This window comes from Dryobates pubescens, chromosome 24 (genome assembly GCF_014839835.1).
Source record: "Dryobates pubescens isolate bDryPub1 chromosome 24, bDryPub1.pri, whole genome shotgun sequence".
Lineage (NCBI taxonomy): Eukaryota > Metazoa > Chordata > Aves > Piciformes > Picidae > Dryobates > Dryobates pubescens.
This window is the reverse complement of record NC_071635.1, coordinates 15,017,118-15,040,897: the sequence shown is the minus strand read 5'-3', so window position 1 is coordinate 15,040,897 and position 23,780 is coordinate 15,017,118. Positions and strand designations below refer to the sequence as shown.

Sequence of the window (23,780 nt, the reverse complement as noted above, 5' to 3'; positions counted from 1 at the left end):
AATAGAATAGAGATCATTGAGTCCAACCTATCGCCCAACACCATCTAATCAACTAAACCATGGCACCAAGCAACCCATCCAGTCTCTTCCTAAACACCTCCAGTGATGGTGACTCCACCACCTCCCTGGGCAGCACATTCCCATGGCCAATCACTCTTTCTATGAAGAATTTCTTCCTAACATCCAGCCTAAACCTCCCCTGGTGCAGCTTGAGCCTATGTCTTCTTGTTCTGGTGCTGGTTGCCTGGGAGAAGAGACCAGCCCCCTCCTGGCTACAACCTCCCTTCAGGGAGTTGTAGACAGCAATAAGGTCTCCCCTGAGCCTCCTCTTCTCCAGGCTAAGCAACCCCAGCTCCCTCAGCCTCTCCTCACAGGGCTGTGCTGCAAACCCCTCCCCAGCTTTGTTGCCCTCCTCTGGACAAGCAAGTCAACATCTTTCCTAAACTGAGGGGCTCAGAACTGGACACAGGACTCAAGGTGTAGCCTAACCAGTGCTGAGTACAGGGCAGAATGACCTCCCTGTTCCTGCTGGCCACACTGTTCCTGATTCAGGCCAGGATGCCATTGGCCCTCTTGGCCACCTGGGTACACTTCTGGCTCATGTTCAGCCTACCACTGACCAGTACCCTCAGGTCCCTCTCTGCCTGGCTGCTCTCCAGCCACTCTGACCCCAGCCTGTAGCACCACCTGGGGTTGTTGTGGCCAATGTGTAGAACCTGGCACTTGGATGTGTTCAATCTCCTGCCCTTGGACTCTGCCCATCTGCCCAGCCTGGCAAGGTCCCTCTGCAGGGCTCTCCCACCCTCTAACAGATCAACTCCTGCCCCCAGCTTGCTGTCATCTGCAAACTTATTGATGATGGACTCAATTCCCTCATCCAGATCATCAATAAAGATATTAAAGAGCATGGGGCCCAGCACTGATACCTGTCCTAGCCTGGAGCAGATCTGAGGAAAGCGTCTGTCTTCTCTTTCACCTCACGCTTAAGCACTTCTTGTTGTGTTCTCTAGGATTCTTACCTGAATCACAGCTTGCAGAGTCTTAAGATTATATCTCTATGAAACTCACTTAATTAGTTGTTGCTTAGAAAGAGAACTTTCTTGTGCTTGTCATTTTTAGCTGAACTCATTTTAATCATGAAAATGAATTTAATTTTAAGACAGACAAGAGGTATGTCTTATACTGCTAAGTTGAAAGCATGGTGAGAAAAAGGGTAACATATGTGAAAGACGAAGCTAAAGAAGAGGAATCTGTCATAGCTGTTCTGCTGCCTCTAGGTTGGCTGGAGGCCTGGGGAGCTAGCCTCCTTTTTCTCTTGGAATGCCTAAAGCAAGTCCTTCTCCAAGCTTCTCTCCTTTTCCTGCAGTTGGGAAACTTTTCTCTTCCCTGGTTCTTTCTGTGGTTTGCAGGATGATAAAGGCAGCCTGCAGAATGGTGACCATTCAGGATAAATCATGTTTCAGAAGAGGTGTAAACTGCAAACATGGTTAAACAAACATAGTTTATGCTTTGTTTTGGCTTCAATTGATCTATGGACAAGATTTCTCTATCACACACACAAATCCAGGAGGAGGGGTCACATTCACAGTTGTCCCTGCTACAGATGACACTTTACAAAGCAATCTGATGTTACCACAGGGCTGCTGCTTTAGAAATACTGCTTTATTGTAAATTTTCTCATCTTACCTGTTCCCCAGCAGCTTTTCTGTCCCCATTTTGCCTAGGGAAAGCTTTTCTGTCCTTTCAAAAGGCTTTGAGTTTCCATCTTCCAGAAAGCACAGAAATCTCCTAGATTTGCATCTGTGTATGAAGATAAATCCAGCTGAAGGTAGAGGGGATGGAGGAGCTTCTTGCACATTCAAATGAATTGATCTTTAAACTTTGCTTTGCATTTAAGGTGTTTGAGTAATTTAGATCTGAAGACCTTAAAGTGTATTACTTCAGGCTCAATAATTAGCTTATTAGTGGTTAATACTGTTCCAGCAAATTCCCTGCCTTAACTCACCAGAGTTGGCCTAGTAATAACTGTTGAATAAATAACTTTGCATAATGTTTTTTTTCCCATCAATTATTTCATAGAATCACAGAAACATTCAGGTTGGAAAAGCCCCTCAGGATCACCAACTCCAACTATTAACCCTACTCTGCAAGGTTCACCTCTAAACCATATCCCCAAGCACCACATCCAAATGACCTTTAAACACACATCCAGGGGTGGTGACTCCACCACCTCCCTGGGCAGCCTGTGCCAATATCTGACCACTCTTGCTGGGGAAAACATTTCCTGATGTCCAGTCTAAACCTACCCTGGTGCATCTTGAGGGTGTTCCTTCTCGTTCTATCACTAATTACCTGTGAGAAGAGGTGAGCTCCAACCTCTCCACAATGTCCTTCCAGGTAGTTGCAGACAGCAATGAGGTCTCCCCTTAGCCTCTTTTTCAACCTGAGCAGCCCCAGCTCCATCAGTTGCTCTGCATATGATTTATTTTCCAGGCCCTTCACAGCTTCCTTGCCCTCCTCTGCACTGGCTTCAGCACCTCCACATCCCTCTTGTATGGAGGTACCCAAAACTGGACACAATACTCCAGGTGTGGCCACACCAGAGCTGAGCATCACGGGACAATCACCTCTCTGCTCCTGCTGCAAGTTTATCTCCATTTGAATAGAGATAAATTTTCCCCACACTTTTCATACCTCTGTTTTCCACATTTCATTTTTTTTCAGCACTGATTTTTTCACTGTGGAGAGAGAAACTGGAGGAACAACTTGAACTGTGATTATTTATGCATAGGGAAGAGAGGATCCACAAAGGCTGTATTCCTGCATCTATAATAAATGCCTTTCCCAGGGAATCCTGTCTTTGCTTCCTTGGGAACACAACACTTCCAACATAGGAAAGCTAATTCAAAGTGTGATAAACATGAATGACAGCATTACTGGTAAACTTGTGAAGCTTGGCAGCATTTTCCAGCAAGCTTTTTGTCTATATTGTGAAGATTCTTGGTGGTGGGGAGGGGGTGGGGGAGAAATCTGTGGCTTGATTGGTTGCAATTTCATTTCTAATACGGAAAATCATTATGGTTTAGTAACTTCATAAAATGTTTGTTGATTACACTGCTTGTAATTCTGACTGACATTTTTCCAGGTCACATCATGAGAGCTGCTGAGCATTATGAAGCATTTTATCAGCTCACACAGGGTTCGACGTGGAAGGATGAGGCAGGCCGCGCTTACAATTCACTGGCGTGTGAGCATCTCTGGAGGATTCATACATTACTAGCAGACAAAATGCTAGGAAATAAAGAACACAAACAGGCCATCAAAACCCTAATAAAAGCTTCAAAACTGGCAAAAGAAGGTAGGTGGGGAAAAAAAAAAAAATAACACTTCCCCATTCCTTTATTTGATGTGCATGCCGTGCTTTTCCCCGAGAGCGAAGTGGAAATTGTCAAGTGTTTGGGTGATTATTTCCTGTGAAATTCAAAGACAAATGCTATCAATACACTTCCAGTTCTCACTAAAGCAGCAGTGCCTTCTTGCTGACAACAAAGAATCTTTGGGATTCCTGAAAGCTTTATCACAAAACCACACCCAAGCCAAACAATAAAACCCAAACACAACCCCACAACCGTGTGGGAATAATGATATAAACCAGTGAGCCCATCATGGAACGTGAGGTCACTGCTCACTGATCAGCTCACTGATCTTTTGATTAGTTAGTCACTGTTGATTTTTTCATAGAATACATAGAATCAATAAGGTTGGAAAATCTCTCAAAGATCATCAGGTCCAACCTGTCACCCAACACCTCATGCCTACTAGACCATGGCACCAAGCGCCACGTCCAGTCCCCTCTTGAGCACCTCCAGGGATGGGGACTCCACCACCTCCCTGGGCAGCACATTCCAATAGCTAACAGCTCTCTCTGGGAAGAACTTTCTCCTCACCTCCAGCCTAAACCTCTCCTGGCACAGCTTGAGACTGTGTCCTCTTGTTCTGGTGCTGGGGGCATGGGAGAAGAGACTGATTCCCTCCTGGCTACAACGAATCTTCAGGTAGTTGTAGACAGCAATAAGGTCTCCCCTGAGCCTCCTCTTCTCCAGGCTAAACAACCCCAGCTCCCTCAACTTCTCCTCATAGGGCTTGTGCTTGAGGCCTCTCCCCAGCCTCATTGCCCTTCTCTGGACACCTTCAAGTGTCTCAATGTCCTTCTTAAATTGAGGGCCCCAGAACTGGACACAGGACTTAAGGTGTGGCGTAACCAGTGCAGAGTACAGGGGCAGAATGACTTCCCTGCTCCTGCTGGCCACACTATTCTTGATGCAGGCCAGGATGCCATTGCCCTTCCTGGCCACCTGGGCACACTGCTGGCTCATGTTCAGCCAGCTGTCAATCAGTACCCCCAGGTCCCTTTCTGTTTGGCAGCTCTCCAGCCACTCTGACCCCAGCCTGTAGCTCTGCCTGGGGTTGTTGTGGCCGAAGTGCAGCACCCAGCACTTGGACTTGTTGAATGCCATCATGTTGGACTCTGCCCATCTGTCCAGCTGGTCAAGGTCCCTCTGGAGAGCCCTTCTGCCCTCTAACTGACCAACACCTGCTCGCAGCTTGGTGTCATCTGCAAATTTACTGATGACTGACTTTGAGTGATATGATCAGCTGGAATAGAACCTTTTCACTCTACATAGTTATTCAGTACTTCAAAGAAAACCCCAAAACCCCAACAAACAGTTTTCTTTCATGAGCAAACAGTTTCTTAATACACCTAAATCATTTGAACATAAAGAACAAATTGCAGAATCATAGAATAGCTGAGATAGGAAGACCATCCTCTGGAATTCACCAGGGTCAGCTAGTGCAGGCTGCACACATCCACAGCCTGTTAAGTTTTTAGTATCTCCACAGGTGCAGTCTCCATAACCATTCTGGAAAACATTCTCGCATTGAAATCTTTTGAGTTCAGATGGAATTCAAGTGTATGCCTCTCATCTCTTTGTTGCTGAACACAGCTGAAAAAACCTAGCTTGCTGCTCTGCTCTTCTGCCCAAGAGGTACTGATAAGATTCCCCATGAGCCTCTTCTTCCCTTTGTCATCTCTGCACCCATTCACTGAAATCACTCCCCTATCTCTTTTGTCCTGGGGAGCTGAGGAAGGGACACAGCACTCCTGGAGTGACCTCACTGGTGCTGAGGAGAGCCAAAGAAACATCTCTCGCTCTGCTCACAACACTCTGATCCTGCTGCTTGCCTTTGCTGTGGGTGTGCATCGCTGTCTCATGGGCAACTTGTTGTCCACCAGCAAACCCAGATCCTTCTCTCCCAAGCCTATAGTCAGCCCATAGCTTGGGCTGGTGCCTGGGGTCATCCTTCCCCAGGTGCAGGATTTGCATTTCCCCTTTCCAAACTCCAGGAGCCTGCCATTGGCCCAATTCTCCAGCCTGCTGAGGTCCCTCAGGATGGCAGCACAGCCACTTACCTGCTGGATCAACCCTTCCTCTTCAGTATTGTATTGCCTGCAGACTTGTGGCTACTTCTGCTAGCTATATGAAGAGAGAGAGATGCTACTGAAGATATTGATTGTTACCAAAAACCTCATGACAGAGGACATTAGGATATGTTAAATTGCTTGTGCTGCATTAGTTACTGGAAGAGAGATTTTCTCTGACTTTGATGAACTTTCTGGTTGAACTCTGTTTAAATCCATAGCCTCTATTTTTAATTACCACTATATATTATTTTTGTAAAGAGAGAAATGGGAAGGGTAAGAAGAAGAGGGGGAAATTACTGCAGTAGTTAAACATTTGTGAGTTATTTGAGAGTCTGTGCTGCAGTACTTTTGTACAGATTATACTGGTGACTGTAACTGTAATCCTTTTTTTAGGAGGTGATAGAAAGCTGGAAGGAGAAGCTGCTTATTGCTTAAGTATGGCATATCATTTTGCTGGAGAACAACAGACAGCATTATCAGTAAGTTTCCTTTAAAGCTGCTTTAGATTTCCCAATGCTTTTCTCTGTCCCCTTGGCACCTTTGGGAGTTTTGAGGAGTGGAAAAGGCTTGGGGAGATTTGGCTCACAGACCTCTTGTGACTGTATTGACTTCTGAAGACAGAGTTACATGTGGATTAAGCAGTTGTGGCTCAAATGACCTGCAGAAATGTTGGAGTCCAGGTTTCCATGCTTGGATCTGTAGAAATAACATGAATTGACAGTTCAGGTTATATGTGACTGACTTTACTGTATTCATAGGTACATAAACCATTTTTTGTTTAGTTAGGTTTTCACATAAAACACCAATAGTGACAAGTAGTTCAAAACAGCAGATTAGAATCATAGAATCATAGAATTATTAAATTGTCAGGGTTGGAAGGGACCTCAAGGATCAGCCAGTTCCAATGCCCCTGCCATGGGCAGGGACACCTCACACTACGTCAGGTTGCTCACAGCCACGTCCAGCCTGGCCTTCAGCACCTCCAGGGATGAGGCTTCCACCACTTCCCTGAGCAACCTGTTCTAGTGTCTCACCACCCTCATGGGGAAGAACTTCTTCCTAACATCCAATCTGAATCTACCCACTTCTAGTTTTGCTGCATTCTCCCCAGTTCTATTACTACCTGACACCCTAAATAGTGCCTCCCCAGCTTTCTTGTAGCCCCCTTCAGATACTGGAAGGCCACAAGAAGGTCTCCTTGGAGCCTTCTCTTCTCCAGAATGAACAACCCCAACTCTCTCAGTCTGTCTCTATAGCAGAGGAGCTCCAGCCCTCTGATCATCCTCGTGGCCCTTCTCTGGACACCTTCCAGCATGTCCTTATCCTTCTTGTATTAGGGGCTCCAGAACTGGACACAGTACTCCAGGTGGTGTCTCACTGGAGTAGAGCAGAGAGAGATAATCACCTCCCTCGACCTGCAGGCTGCGCTTCGTAAGCAGCAGTTAAAGACTTAGCAATTCACATGTTGAGCTTTTCACAACTTCAGGAATATAGAAGAAATATTAATTACTTCTTGGTATGAAAATCTGTCATGCTGATGCAGTCCTTTCTTTTGATACTTCGGTTAAAGCTTCTCATGGTTCCCTTCAGCCTCCCATTCATAACATTTCTAAGAGTGTTATGTGTGGAATTCAGTCCGGGAGGAGGGTTTCATCATAGCTGAGTGTGAGAGGGAAAATATGCAGCAACTGTGTCTGTGGCAGTCATCCAAAGTCATAGTCCTCTACAGCCCTCTTAAAAATACTGTGTGGAAAATAAATTTGCCTGTGGTATTTCATCCATGATCATTGCAATTAATCAAGGGGATAATTACTATTTCTTTTTCTGTTTGCACCTTTTCCTGTAGGATGACTCCATTTTATGAGTGAATGTGTGTTATTGAGGTCATTCTTTGTGGCTATTTGTTGTGGTGGCTTATTTTTCTTTCTGGAGTAGACCACTAGTAGTCACAGAGTGAGCTCAGGAGGGGTTTCAGTATTCACAGAATCACAGAATGCTAGGGGCTGGAAGGGACCTCGAAAGCTCATCCTGCCAGAGCAGGATCACCTAGAACAGGTCACACAGGAACACATCCAGGTGGATCTAGAATATTTCTGGAGAGGGAGACTCCACAATCCCCTGGACAGCCTGTTCCAGTGTTCTGTCACACTCACAGGGGAAAAAAATTGTCCTCATGTTCACATGAAACTTGCTATGCCTTAACTTCCACCATCGCCCCTTGTGCTGTCATTGAGCATTACTGAGCAGAGCCTGGCTCCATCCTCTCAGCATCCACCCTTTACATATTTATAAACATTAATGAGGTCACCTCTCAGTCTCCTTTTCTCCAAGCTAAAGAGCCCTCAGCTCCCTCAGTATTGCTTACTTGGCTTCTGCACTTTGGGAGGGGTTCTGTGTAATAGGTTGTGCCTCTTGGCTTCAGTCTTAGGCAAAACACCTAACAGGGTAAAGGAGGCAATGTGCATTTTTGTTAAAAGGGCAATAAAGTCTTTACAGCACAAACCATAAGTGCTGCATGGTGTTAAGGGTATAAAATCTTTTTAACAGTACTGAAAATGCAATCACTTCCAAGTGTAAATAATGCTATGTTATAAACCAGTGGTATCTTCTGATAATATTATACAATATTACATAAGAAACCTATGAAGGCCTCTCATTCAGAAAAAAAAAGTGTCTGTGTGTGATGGGGCTGGGAAAAAGAGCTACCATTTGAGTTCCTTTTGTCCTTAACAGCGATCAATATGGACAGCAGTAAAATATTGGTGGTTGACAGCGCCGTTAAACACAAGTTGTCTTCACTCTCCAATTAGAAATCATTGCCTAAAATTTACCCTTCTGTTCTCAGTATAATGGTCTCTGTATCCAAGGGGAGCTCAGATGCTTACAGAGATGAAATCATTGCATCCTGTTCCCCAAGGACTACTGGTTATCATTACACATAACATGCAGACAATACTGCTAGGAGCCTGTTTGCCTCATGGTAATATGTAGTTCATCACCAGCTTCTGTAGCATGCTAAAGAGGTCTTGCCACACAGCTTGGGACTATTCGGGTGTAGACTCTGGGGTCTCAGCAGTTATTTTCCTGCTTTGCATCAGTTTTCATCTCCTTTATCCTTTTGTGCTGTGGTCCACCTCAGGCAGTCTCCTTCTAGGGGAATCTGAAAGGAGCAGCTGTTCCAGACACAGTTTCCTCCAATTGTTGCCACTTGGTTCCTTTTGCCTGCTACTCCCTCCCCCAACAGGCACACACAGCAGCATGCATAAAAACTTGTTTCTCTCATTCATGTCTTCTAGCAGAGTGGAGAAGCATATGTTCAAAATATTCATTATCTGATGCAGTAATTAAAGGTTGGAATGATTAAGCTGCAGCCTGTTTATACCAAAACTACTCAGTCACTCTGCATTTCAAGGGCTACTTTTGTTGGAGAAGGGGATTTATTCACTTTTATTTTGGTTAGGCACTTGGTGTTTAATCTGACATAATTTGATTTGGTGTGTAACCTGTATAAATTGGTTTCATTTTATTTGATGTGTATTTGTGATTCATTTCAGTGGATTTCAGATGTAAAAAAAACCTAACTGTGTGCAAGTTGAAAAGCCTGCAAACCAATTAGGCTCAGGAGCAGGGTGGTATCTTCATAGGATTTTTTATATCATCTGGTTTTTAATCAAGCCTAATGGTGTGTCGTCTCCCCACCCCCCTAAATGTGACACAAAGCAACACAAAACATTAATAGCTTACATGATATAGGTTTTACCTTAAACATTTGTCTCAGTCCAGAGAGGGAAAGAGACTCAGATCTTTTGAATATTCCCATGTTATGGGCACAAATGAGGCCAAAATATCAACAGCTAGACTATTTATTACACAAATAAAGTGGATGGATCAGAAGGAGCGAGAGAGAATAGAGAGGGAGAGAGAGACGAGGGAGAGAGAAGAGGAAAGGAATTATATTACCACACCCCTCACCCTCCAAGACAGTTTGAGTCTGTGGAGCAAAGGTGCTGCAGCTCTGGATGTAGAGGAGATGTTGGGTCTGTAGAGGAAGAGTGTTGTAGCTTCAGCTGTAGAAGAAGGGTGCTGCAGCTTTGGCAGTGTGGTCCTCTGAGCAGCCTCTTCAGCTCCGTGAGTTGCAGCAGGCGGAACTTAGGGCATGGAGAGAGGGTTCCTCTTGGTCTGCTTCTTCCAAGCTACATGGTGACGTCTCTGTCCTGGTATCCTTCTTGTCTCTGTCCTTGTATCCCTCTTGGTGGCATTGTCCAGGTCTTTTCTTCCTGTGTTTTCCTTCACCTGTGTTTTCCTTCACCTGTGTTTTCCTTCTCCTGTGTTTTCCTTCTCCCGTGTTTTCCTTCTGAGCCAGTAGTTGCTCAAGTCTTTTTATACAGGTTTTTAGTCCTTAGGTATGTGTCCAAGTATTGCCCCCCAGGAAATGGTCCTTAGGTAAGTGTCCAGGTATTGTTCCCCAGGAAATCTTTCTCTGTATTCCTTTGTGTTTGGACAAGGGTCTGGAGGAAGGGGGGGGGGGGAGGGGGGTGTGCACCTCTTGCCTCCTCCTTCTCCATTTAGCTGCCCACACACCCAATACACATCAGGGGCCAGGTGGTGAATCCACTGCCTCACCATCCTCCCTTTCTGGGCTACCTGATGGGTGGAGATGATCTTGTCTTATGCATATTCCTGAAGGTATAGATATCACTGGCCTCGGTCCATTGTTGTCAGGCCAGGTGTAGTCCAGTGAGCAATATTTTATCCTTGCACCTTCCCCTCTGCCCAATACACATCAGCTATTGTCTGGGCAAGCAGCAAAGGTGATTTTATCTTTGTTGAGTCACACCAGCAAGGACAAGATTTTGGTCTCTCACAACATTATCAACATTTACCTTAAACATTGCCATTACCTTAAATGTGACCCAAAGCAACACAAATTATTGATAGCTTACATGATACAGGGTTTTACCTTAAACATAGATTTTTTTGGCAGGGAGAGCTCTCTACCTAGGCTAATTTTGAAGTTATTGTTTACTTGGTTTTCTTCAGCCTTGTCCAGTAAGCCAAGGATTAAATGAAACCCTTCTGTGTCATTAGAAATCTGGCATAAAACATACTTGATATGGGATTTTGTTTGTTGGTTTGTTTTAAACTCAGCTTTCATGAATGCTTCCAGCAATTGGGCACCAAGGGTTTTTCTCTGTTTCAACTAGAATTTCATCCCAAGGTATCAAAAAAATTCATCCTCATGCCTTGTCTGAGCATTGTGGGTGAGGTTTTTTTTCCTCTCTCTAAGTGTTACCCAGGCAACCAGCACCAGAACAAGAGGACACAGTCTCAAGTTCTATCAGAGGAAGTTTAGGCTTGAGGTGTCGAGAAAGTTATTCATTGACAGAGTCATTAGCTATTGGAATGTGCTGCCCAGGGAGGTGGTGGAGTCACCGTCCCTGGAGGTGTTCAAGAGGAGATTGGATGTGGCACTTGGTGCCATGGTTTAGTCATGAGGTCTGTGGTGACAGGTTGGACTTGATGACCTTTGAGGTCTCTTCCAACCTTGGTGATTCTGTGATTCTGTTACTTTATTTTGGCTATTGAATCCTGTACTTTGGCTGTGTTACTGTGGCAGTTCTAGGCTGATGCCTGGGAAATTTTCCACTGATCTTGAGCAGAAAGTGGTAGAATGTAAATAAATTACCATTGGATGCCAAGGGAAAATAATGCTAAGTTCTAAATGATCCCATTGGTCTGATAACTGACATGAAGTTACTTGTACAAACTATTTGGCTCTCTTTCTCAGCTTCTTCCCTCTACCAGATACCAGCTGGTAGCTTTTGCTTGGCTCTTGCTGACCTTGGTTGTCTTCTTGTTGTGGCTAAGTAGCTCTTTTCTCTTTTCCCTTGTACAGGAGGAAGGGGGTAGAGAGAGGGAAGCTATTGGCAGCCCCCTGGTTTTGTCCAGGGGGGGTTCTTGTGTTGTTTATGGATTGTAAATACCTGTAAATATTGTCTATTTTGCACAGATTCATTACATTCCATATTTCTGGATTGTAAATGCAGCTTCCATCCCAAACTGAACTAGTCCTGGCAGTTTTGTTTTGGAGGTAATTCTCCAGATTAGTTAGGGAGGTAATTTCAACCCACCACACCTACACATTGAAATAACAGAGGCAGTGCTCACCAGCACTGAGGCTTGTGCCAAAACAAACGTGGTAGGTTATGACCTCGTGCTGTGTGCCTGAGGGGTCAGAGTGACGAGATACAAGCCACAGGCATAAAATCAGCAAGAAAATGTATGAACTCTCAAAGACATCTTCACACTTGAAATGGCTCTGTGGAACTAATCAGGGGTGATTTATGGCCATAAAATTAACTTTGGAAAAACCCCATGTCAAAGCAACTGAAAACTTTGTCTCAACCCATGCAGTTGGAGAATGTACATCAATGTGTCTGGGATGCAGATATCCTGGAGTTAGTGTGCAGGATCCCTTTTACAGTCTCACAGGTTGGAAGGGACCTCCAGAGATCATCCAGTCCAATCCCCCTGCCACAGGAGAATCACCCAGGGTAGTCACAGTATCACAGTATCACAGTATAACTAAGGTTGGAAGAGACCCCAAGGATCATCAAGGCCAACCTGTCTCTACAGACCATGGCACCAAGTGCCACGTCCAGTCTCCTCTTGATCCACACAGGAATGCATCCAGGTGGGTTTTGAATGTGACCAGAGAAGGAGACTCTACAACCCCTCTGGGCAGCCTGCTCTAGGGCTCTGTCACCCTCACTGTAAAGAAATTTCTCCTCATGTTGAGGTGAAATCTTCTATGTTCACGCTTGTACCCCTTGTTCCTTGTCTTATTATTGTGCACCACCCAAAAGAGATTGGCCTCTTCCACTTGTCCTCCACCCTTCAGATGTTGATGGACATTAATCAGATTCCCTCTCAGTCTTCTCAATATTAATCAGCCCCAGGGCTCTTAGTCTCTCTTCATAGGGGAGACTTTTATCTAATTAGATCTAATTAGTGCCTATGTGTATGTATGAATTTAGTAAATCAAGAAGGATCTTAGCAAGTCTAAAAGGTAGACTAGGTGTTATCCTCTTTTCTCCCAAAGGTTTTTGAGAAGAATGAGCACCATCTCTTTGAGATTGCCTTACTGTTCTAATGCTTTGCTGGAGAGCTGAACTGACCTGTTTCTGACAGTGGTGTCTGAACACACCACTGAGTTTAGGTTTAAACTTCTACAGAATCATAGAATGGTCCAGGCTGGAAGGGATGGCCAAAGCTCATCTGGTCTGACCTTCCTGCAGTCAGCAGGGACATCCTCAACTAGAGCAGGCTGCCCAGAGCTCTGTCCACCCTCACCTTGAATATCTCCAGGGATGGGGCCTCAACTGCCTCCCTGGGCAAGTTGTTCCAGTGTTCCACCACTCTCATAGTAAACAACTTGTTCCTAAACATCCAATCTAAATTTGCTCTTCTCTAGTTTGAAGCCGTTGCCCCTGGTCCTGTCCCTGCAGGCCTTTGTAAACAGTCTCCATCCTTCCTGTAGGCTTCCTTCAGGTACTGGCAGGCTGCTATTAGGTCTCCCTGGAGCCTTCTCTCCTCCAAGCTGAACACCCCCAGCTCCCTCAGTCTGTCTTTGTAGCAGAGCTGCTCCAACCCCCTGATCATTTTCGTGGCCCTCCTTTGGACCCCTCTATGATGGTGTTGGGTGAAAGGTTGGACTTGATGATCTCAAAGGTCTCTTCTCAACTTAGTTTATTCTATTCTATTCTATTCTATTCTATTCTATTCTACTCTACTCTACTCTACTCTACTCTACTCTACTCTACTCTACTCTACTCTATTCCTTTCCCCAACCCCCTGATCATTTCTGTGGCCCTCCTTTGGACCCCTCTATGACTGTTACAACAACAAGATTAGATAGTGTTGGGTGATAGGTTTGCCTTGATGATCTTAAAGGTCTCTTCCAACCTGGTCTGGTCTATCCTACCTTATTCTAAATAGTGCAATAGTGTGCAAAACACATCAAGAGAGATTATTCAGTTGAAGTTGTTTTTCAAACTTCCTTCTTTTAAATCATTCCAATTGTCCTTTATTCCTCTCTAAGAGGCACTTAGTAACGAAGGCTAACATGTTCAGCTTAAGCAAATGGCATCCCAGGCTTGGAAAACCATTTTGGCATAGCAGCTTCAGAAAAGGGCTCATCATTCTGAGATGCTTCGCTGTTACTAAAGTTACTTTGAAATGGTTCTTAAAACTGTATTCATACGAAAAATTTTGTCTAGTTCATAGTTAAGGAATAAAAAGAGGCAGGCCAAGCCAAGTCATCTTTGAAGGCAGGCACTTCTGAATGATTGATTGGTTGTGATACTACCTAGGGATTACGTACAGGGGAAGATTTTCTTCTTGAAGCTCTGGAATTAGTAAGCCAATTCTGAAGCTGGTTGCATTTCTTCTATCTAAAAAGTCCCACTGCTGCTAGGCATTGGTGAAGGCAGTATAAACAAAACTATGGGAGGAAGGTTTAGTACTGGTAGTGAACCCTGCCCTGACAAAATACACTGATGGAATTAAGTATAAGAAATTATTTGTATTGTGAAACTTAACTCCTGGAACTTCAGGGAATAGATGGGTATCTGATCAGTCAATTAATGTTTTGCTGTTAATATCTTCATTGATGATCTGGATGAGGAGGTTGAGTCAGTCATCAGTAAATTTGCAGATGACACCAAGCTGGGAGTAGGTGTTGATCTGTTAGAGGGTAGAAGGGCTCTCCAGAGGGATCTTGACCAGCTGGACAGATGGGCAGAGTCCAACATGATGGCATTCAACAAGTCCACATGCTGGATGCTGCACTTTGGTCACAACATCCCCATGCACCCTGGCTGAGAGCAGTCAAACAGAAAGGGACCTGGGAGTAGTGGTTGGCAGTAGGCTGAACATGAGCCAGCAGTGTGCCCAGGTGGCCAAGAAGGCCAATGTCATCCTGGCCTGCATCAGGAATAGTGTGGCCAGCAGGAGCAGGGAAGTCATTCTGTCCCTGTACTCAGCACTAGTTAGGCCACCCCTTGAGTCCTGTGTCCAGTTCTGGGCTCCTCAATTTAAGAAGGACATTGAGAGACTTGAATGTGTCCAGAGAAGGGCAATGAGGCTGGGGAGAGGTCTCAAGCACAAGCCCTATGAGGAGAGGCTGAGGGAGCTGGGATTGTTTAGCCTGGAGAAGAGGAGGCTCAAGGGAGACCTTCTTGCTCTCTACAACTACCTGAAGTGTGGTTGTAACCAGGAAGGGGTTAGTGTCTTCTCCCAGGCAACCAGCACCAGAACAAGAGGACACAGTCTTGAGCTGCACCAGGGGAAGATTAGGCTGGAGGTGAGAAGAAAGTTCTTCCCAGAGAGAGTTGTTAGGCATTGGAATGTGCTGCCCAGGGAGGTGGTGGAGTCACCATCCCTGGAGGTGTTCAAGAAGGGATTGGACATGGCACTTGGTGCCATTGTGTAGTAGTCATGAGTTCTGTGGTGACAGGTTGGACTTGATGATCTTTGAGGTCCTTTCCAACCTTATTGATTCAATGATTCTATGAGTGTTAGTTTTATGAGACAGAAGGTTACAATTAGACCACTTGCCCCAGCTGAGGTTACTGAAACTGTAATGACTGCCTTCTGTCAATTAAAAGATATCATTTGGGCAGACTTTTTCTACTTATTTTATTGAAACCTTTTAATGTTGCTAATAAAGTAGTGGGGACTTTCATGGTTGGTTTGTGTCTGGGTTTGTTTTGTTGAGGGAGAGATTGTTTATTTGGCCACTTTTTGTTTTATTGGGGGGGGAGGGAGTGGGTTGGTTGGGGTTTTTGGTGGTGGTTTTTTTAACTGCTGAGATACAAGTTTCTCCTTTCGTTCCCACAGGCTAGGAACAAAAAGGACAAAGCAATTCAATTGTATGTTACAGAAGCTATTTACTTTGTGGATTTAGACTATATTGGATTTCTAGCTTAGGTGTGCTGAAACTTGGAACCCTCATGCTGTATGTCACTGAGGAAAACAGAGAGTCACAGCATGGCTTAGTTAATAGCTCATACAATCTGAGGGGGGGAAAATGCAGCATGAGATATCTTAAGAACTGTCAGTAATAAGACCCTTAGTGAAACTGCACATTCATGTCCAGGGCTGTAATCAGGGGCTGAAAACCTGGGTAAGAACTTTTCTAACTCCCTTAGATAATATACTTACAGAAGTCAGACTCTTTTACGTGTTTAGATAAACAAAACTTGTGTACTCGTGCTGTAAAACCCCAAGCACTTCAGTACTTAAAGGCAAACATATTCATAATCCTGGAGCTTTTGTTTTCCTTGCTATAGTTTAGCTCAAACAAACAGGCTTTAAAGAAACTGCTGTAGAATAAAGCTTTTCAAATTAGATTGGCTTCTCAACTGGCACAGGGCAAGCTGCAGCGATTTACTTATGAACTCCATGTTTACATTTCAGTTCAGCTGTTCCCATCGACTTCAGGGGGGCAACTCATATTTGGGGGTGAGCAAATGTTTCACAGCTCTGCTTGATCATCAGCCCCATGGATGGCTAGGTGGGAGAACAAGAGGACTTGATTCCAGGCATCAGGTCTCCAGGAACTTCAGAGCTATCCTTTGACAGATAAATAACCTGAGAAGCTAAAACACTGAAGCGTGCCAGCGTAAAACCTAGGGCTTGCTGCTTCGTTGCTGGAAGCAATTTGTTTTGCTGGTTTCCTTTCAGCTGCTGTATCATTTCAGAGCTGATCAAAAGGATCGGTGGGAAACTGTGGGATAAATTGGGCCTCTAAATAAATCGATTTAACATTCCTGGGTGCTTTAAGTGATTTTAGTAATGTTAATATTTAAAATATTTCCATCTGGAAATCTTTATGACTGCATGTGGCAGTAATGGCCACCAATTCCATTCTGCTGGGTTGTGCATTGGAATGTTCCCCAGTAAACATTGTAAAAACACTGTCTTTTAGCACCGAAATGGATGCAGGAGGTTTCAGATGTCTATTTGCATGTAAACGACTCAAATTTCATTCAGTCAATAAACCCCAGTCTATTAATTCTTCTACTGCATCACAGTATCACAGTATAACTAAGGTTGGAAGAGACCCCAAGGATCATCAAGTCCAACCTGTCCCAACAGACCTCACGACTAGACCATGGCACCAAGTGCCACATCCAATCTCCCCTTGAACACCTCCAGGGATGGCGACTCCACCACGTCCCTGGGCAGCCCATTCCAATGCCGAACGACTCGCTCAGTGAAGAACTTTTTCCTCACTTCGAGTGTAAACTGCATTTCTGCATTAGTGCATTTCTTACATGGGTTAAAACTTAAACAATGGGAGGTTTTTCAGCTGGATGAGAACTTTTCCTCAACTTCCATACAGCTATGCAGAGAAAACAATGATTTGAGGGAAGCATTTACGTTGTTGGGGCTGGTTGGTTTGTTATGTACCTTGCTAGTTTATCTCTGCAGGGTTTCCCCCCCCCCCCCCCCCCCATTGCAAGCTTAAAGGTTTGGGTTTGCTTTTAGCCAGGAAAACTTTGTATCATTAAAATATCTGTTCCTGGGTAAAGTTATTAATAAGCATGAAGCAGAATATTTATAGGTGTTTTGTCTAAGGAGTAATGAGCATTTAAGCATGCACATGCATATAGTGAGATATTAATGTCTTAAGAGGCTACAACAATCTGACAGCCAGGTACATTCATGTAGACACAACAGTGTGATAAAAGCAGTTCAGACATCTGGATCACAGTGCTGCTAGACAAAAACATTTCTGAACAGTTCACATTATTGCACTCACCCAAATTTGCAGCCTCATCCACCCCTCGCTCCTTGTTTCTTTCTCCGCCTCTGCCTTTGTCTTTTCTGCACTTGCAGGAATCTCATTTTTCCTTCACGAGTCATCTCCATCTGCTTATGTGTCGGAGTGGCCCTCGTGCCACACATCACACCGTGGAATTCTCAAGATGAAGGGCTGCATTCCCATCACTACTCCTGTCTCAGCACTGTTTCATGCTTGTCACCGCTCAGCACTCAGCGCCGCACTGCCTTGTTTTGTCAATAACCATTTATTTGTTGCTGGAATAGTAGCAACCATTACATCTGACCTCCCTGTTTCATCAATTATGGATAGATTATTGGATGTGAACATCTGCAAAAGCTTGCTGTTGAACTTACCTCCTGGCTGGGATTAGATAAAGTATTAAACTGTTGTTTATTGTCAGGCCAAAACTCTACTGGGAAGCCAGGGAATTCCAGGGCTAGCAGCCGCCCATCAGCAAGCACCAAAAATTGTTCAGTATTGCCACCGTTTCCCCTAAGATCGTGGCCATTTATTATTTACACTTATTACTAGTTGTTATAACATACTTGATAAAAGCTCTTGGCAGGCACAGCGTTTCCAGCTATTGTCACATCTGTCAGGATGGAAAGGATACATAAACTGGTTTGGTTTTTGTTGTTTGGTTGGTTGGTGGTTTTTTTTCCTCCCCCCACCTCTCATATTGCTGCTGAAGGGTAACAGATGAAGCTTCTTCACGCCAGTCTCTTTAAGCTATGCTTTATTTTGAAGAGATGTGTCAACAATGGCTGGTTTGGCAAACATTCCCTGCTTGCAGTAAATAAAGACTGCAACAGCCTTCACTAGAGCAGTGCCCCTTGAAGTAAAGGTTTCAAATTGTTGATATTGCACAAACTGAAATCCCTCATTTTTACATCTGCAGAGGTTTTTGCTCTGAAGGACCTGCCTGGCTTTTGTTTGTGTTGGTTGGTTGGTTTGGGTGGTTTTTTAACTGCTTCTTTTGATAAAACCCCTTGTTAAGTAGAGCAAATAATAAAATGATGGCTGCATTCCTACAGAGTCATAGGTGTAGAGAATCAGGACCGATGTGATTGTGAGTGGCACAGAATTAAGAACAGTAACGCAGAAGAAATAAGAAGGATGGGAACACAAGTTAATGTTTATTCAATCATCTGTACTGGTTTTAACACTTTTAGCTTTCCTGTGCAGCAAAGTGAAGCATACAGGGTGAACTCCTGACCTTGTGGAAGCCAAGAGAAGTTTAAAATCCCTCTAGGGAAAGGAACTTTCTCAATTAGTTAGCTGTATTCCATTCCGAATCAAAGCAAGACGTACATGCTCTGAGTATTATGCAAAGCACACAAATAAGACTTGGTATAGGCCAAGAACCCCAGGTCTTGTCTTGACAGACTATTAGGGAGTGAGCGAAATGTTTGTCTTGACTTCTCTAATCCTCCAAGCAGATGCAGAGAAAAGCAAACTGAAGCACATACTGCAATGCAAGCTTACAGAGCATCAAGGTAAACAGTGCAGTTGATAGCCAAGTCTATGAGGAGAGGGAAGAGCATAGGCTGGATGGAGCAGTTAGCCCTCAGGGACACTGGCAACCAGGCAACACCTTAGTGATAGCCATGTCCTAGCAAGAGCCTGTGCAAGGTCTTGAACAAGAGTACTCCACTTTGATGTTTGTCTTGGCTAGGTCTCTGGGTAGGTTCCTCTACATCCCTCCTTCTCCCCCTGTCCTTCATTCCCTTGCTCCAAGATTTGTGGTTATGATGCATTTTACCCAAATACCCACATTAAAGTCTCTGGAAGAGTAGTTCTGGAACAGACCAGACTGGTCAACTCCAGGCATATTTTTTTGTCTCTGTAAACAGTCCATTTCTGGTTTAATTCTTTTCCATTTATTTATCAAAGCAGTGCAGCCCAGTGTAGTGGGATGTGGCTAAGGGCATGATTCATAGAATCATGGAGTGCACTGGGTTGGAAGGGACTTTTAAAGGTCATATAGTCCAAGCCTCCTCTAGTAAGCAGGTTGCTCAAAGTCCCATCAAGCCTGACCTTGAATGTCACCAAGGATGGGGCTTCCACCGCCTCCCTGGGCAACCTGTTTCAGTGTTCTACCACCTTCACAGTAAGGAACTTCTTGCTGATGTTTCTAGTATAAAACCATTGGCCCTTATCCTATTGCTGCATGCCCTGGTAAACAGTCCCTCTCCAACTCTTCTGTAGCCCTCTTCAAGCACCACAAGGCTACTTTAAGGTCTCCCCAGAGCCTTCTCCAGGCTGAATAGCCCCAACTCCCTTAGCCTGTTCTTGTAGGAGAGGCATTCCAGCCCTCTGAGAATTTACATGGCCCTCCTCTGCACATCAGGTCCATGTCCTCCTTGTGTTGAGGGCCACAGAGCTGGACACAGTACTCCAGGCAAGTTCTCCTCAGAGCAGGGTGGCAGAATCACCTCTTTTGATCTGCTGGCCATGGTTCCTTTGGTGATTACCTTTCACTTGTAAATACACATTTCTCAGAGAGCTATGGGAGAGAGTTCACTGAGCTGCAAAATGCCTACACCTACAGCTCCGTTGCCTTTTCTTTTCACTGGGCTGTGTGGAAGTGATTACTTAGTGAGTGTCAGAGCTACCTGTTTGTTTTTTTCTGAAGGTATTGAAGAGATGCTAAGTGGTATGAGGCCAGTGTGCCCACTAGATTGCATCCTCTGTCTACCAACACCTATTGTTGGCTCCAGAAAAAATACTGTCAGATGCTGCAAGCCAGGCTGGACCTTAGCCTGTTACCGCAGTGCCTGTCAGAAATCATTAGCCAGTGATCTCTTTGACTAATGTTCCAGCTGATTGTCTGATACATGCTCAAGAGCCTTAAATGAGGCAGAAGCATCTTTACTGCTCACCAGCTGTGAAATGGCTAAACACAGCTAGATTTCCAGAAACCAAAACAAACGTATTTCCACTACAGAACAGTATCAAGTGCAAAGCTGAGAGCAGGACTCCAGGGCTGTGGGTGTTTTAAAGGTCCAGCTTTATAAGCCAGTGTTATCCCATCCTGGCTTTGTCAGAGTCATGAATTTTACCAAAATAACAAAATCCTGGTAGTGGCATTAGGCTGGTGTGGAGTTGGATACACATTCTTTATTCAACAGAAATTCATACCTTTGAATTTTAACTCTTTCCTCTATTAGCTCCAGATGTGGCAATGCTTTTCACACCTTGTGTCTTTTTGTCTGAGTCTTCAGTGTATGTCAGTCAGGTGTGTGCATATTCTGTGTACATGTAAAAGAAGTACATACCTGACAGTAATGAAAAACAAAGGGTGGGGTTTGGGGGGAGGGAGAGGCGTGGGGCAGGAGCTGGCATATCAGTCTTATATTAATGGCATAACTTCAGGAGGCTCACATTGCCTGAGAGAACTCAGAAGCCAATCTGGGCCTAAGCTCTGATTGATAGTTTTCTTGCAAAGGAGATAGACATGAAGTTCACCACTATCTAGGGAGTTAGTGCAAGAGCTATAGCACAAACAGGCTCCAGTTTGCAGATTTAAGCAGAGCTTCTTTAGTGTAGCCACAACAGACTCACAAAGAATCATAGAATGCATTGGGTTGGAAGGCACCTTGAAAGGTCACCGAGTCCAATCTCCCTGCAGTAAGCAGAGACATCCCAAACTAGATCAGATTGCTCAGAACCCCATCAAGGAATGTCTCCAGGGATGGGGCCTCCACCACCTCTCTGGGCAACTTGTTCCAGTGTCCTACCATTCTCATAATGAAGAACATACATATAAAACTACCTATTTCTGCCTGTATTTGTGTCTAAAGGCAGAACAACTTTCATGGGAGCCTATAAATTCCATCAGATCAGAATTATATGCTATAAGTCCCTGGTATTTATCCATTTGGAGAGCTGAGATCACTGCCCCAGCCCTGCCCCCTGAATGTGTGTCTTCTCTCAGGTGGTGTTCACAGGAACCCAGGTAGTTTGGCTGGTTGTTCACATGCCATGAAAATCAACAGAGCAGTTTCCCTGCCTCTTTGTTTTCAGCCTGCTTGCAGATCCTGGCAGACACCACTGTGGTAATTCCTTTTGATTTGCTAGCATGCAAGTTTATCCTTCTTCAGTTTATATGAAAATCAAGAGTGTTCTGCAATTGCAAGAGACTTTGGGTGAAATTCCCTCATGTGTATGTCTCAATCCAACATTTTGTCCTGCCTTGCTTCCTCTTCTTTTTATCCCAAAGGTTGAAGGTGAGGCATGTACCATAGGTAAGGTGAATCCTCTCTGCTTCCTCCACATAAATGGATACCAGGCAACTGTAGCATGCAGGGGCACTTACACAGCTCCTTTCCACCTGGGATGTGTCCTTTTCTGTGTCTCTATGTAGTGTCTGAAGCTGGAGGAGTTATTTGAAATCCAGATCTAAAGAGCATATGTTCTAGAAAGATGAAAAGTAGCTATTCAATAGCTATGTATATATAATAAAGAGTACATATTCCCTTTCATGTAGATTTAATCACTGTTATTTCATCATTATTTAGAATGAAACATCCTGCAGGGCAGTAGTAAGCTGGGACAAAAGTCAGCCCTGGCCATCAATATGAATGGGTGACTTTATTTATTGACTTCTTTCTAGCAGCTGTCATTGAGATGCAGTGATCCAACTTACTGCCTTAGTTACTTTGTCTATGCTTTATCCTTGGTTTTATCTCTGCCTTTTTGGCAGAATAGAATAGAATAGAATAGAATAGAATAGAATAGAATAGAATAGAATAGAATAGAATAGAATAGAATAGACCTTTGAGATCATCAAGTCCAACCTATCATCCAACACTATCTCAACCATGGCACCAAGCACCCCATCCAGTCTCTTTCTAAACACCTCCAGTGATGGTGACTCCACCGCCTCCCTGGGCAGCACATTCCAATGGCCAGTTACTCTTTCTATGAAGAACTTCTTCCTAACATCCAGCCTAAACCTCCCCTGGTGCAGCTTGAGACTGTGTCCTCTTGTTCAGGTGCTGAGTGCCTGGGAGAAGAGACCAACCCCCTCCTGGCTACAACCTCCCTTCAGGTAGTTGTAGACAGCGATAAGGTCTGCCCTGAGCCTCCTCTTCTCCAGGCTAAGCAACGCCAGCTCCCTCAGCCTCTCCTCACAGGGCTCCTTGAAGAGCCAGGAAAGCTGAGTAGTGTAAACAGTGGTAGGGGTCTGGAGGGAAAGTCTGATGAGGAGAAGCTGAGGGATCTGGGGGTGTTTGGCCTGGAGATGGGGAGACTCAGGGGGGACCTTATCACTCTCTACAACTACCTAAAAGGAAGCCATAGTCAGGTGGGGGTCAGGCTCTTCTCCCAGGCAATTGGTGACAGGACATGAGGTGTGGTGTGAAGCTGTGCCAGGGGAGGTTTAGTTTGGATATTAGGAAGCACTTCCTCACAGAAAGGCTGAGAAGGCACTGGGATGGACTGCCCAGGGAGGTGGTGGAGTGGCCATTGCTGGAGGTCTTTAAGAAAAGCTTGGATGTGGCACTTGGTGGCACAGTTTGGCTGATGTGCTGGTGTTAGAACACAACAGAATTAACCAGGTTGGAAAAGAGCTTTGAGATCATTGAATCCAACCTATCACCCACCACTACCTAATACACACAAACTCCTCCTTTTGTAGAATTCCATAGAGCAGCCTAGACTGCCTTGCAGTCTAGTGTGATGTGTGACAAATTAGATGTATTCCTCAGAGCTCAGGAACTCAAAATAGATGATTGTATCCTTCTGAAATCCATTTATTACAGCTGGAAATGATTGAGGAGTATTTATTTATTCCAAAATTTCTGATTGTGGTATAGTCACAGGTTGGACTTGATGATCTCAGAGGTCTTTTCCAGCCTCAGTAATTCCGTGGTTGTGTAAATGGTGATGTCCACAGCATTAGCACACACAGGTTTGTCTTCTTTTGACCCATGCACTTTGCCCACGACAAGGGATGCAATCTTATCAGAACATGCCTTGTCTTTTCTCTTGGTATAAATAGGCATCTTGGGGCATGCAGGATACTGTCCTACATCCCTGGGTATCTCCCATCCCCCTGCAGAGCTGGTAAATGACATTCACTACTCCTTCCTTGGAAATGTGCAAAAAGGATTTCCATAGATAGTCTTTGGAGATTTCCTGTGTTCTCATGTGTGTAATAGGTTGGGTCAAGCCACAAAGAGGAGGGAGGAAAGAGCAGGATTTAATTTTGTATGCACTCTCCTGTCATCACCATTGGAAAAACAGGGGGGGGGGGGGGTGGAAATGGATGAAAAGAGGAATTATGCAATACAGGTGAGGTCAGTTTTCAATTAGATTAAGATCCTATGCTCTGATGCAGCAGCTGTAAGCCTTTGCTTGCAGGAGGGGTCATGGTAATAGAGCAAATTCCAAATGAGTGGTAGCAAATTGCTTGTGTGCCTGAATAGTTACTCCTAAAAC

General features: G+C 44.6%; 1 protein-coding gene across 1 annotated transcript in view; it reads left to right on the top strand.

Moving 5' to 3' along the window:
- Positions 1 to 23,780, top strand: part of TTC29 (tetratricopeptide repeat domain 29) — a 95,705-nt gene that overhangs the window by 57,874 nt on the left and 14,051 nt on the right. The window contains exons 6-7 of the mRNA XM_054172517.1: positions 3,146 to 3,358; positions 5,879 to 5,964. Of these exons, the coding sequence (XP_054028492.1) occupies positions 3,146 to 3,358; positions 5,879 to 5,964 (299 nt within the window). The remainder of the gene's footprint in view (positions 1 to 3,145; positions 3,359 to 5,878; positions 5,965 to 23,780) is intronic.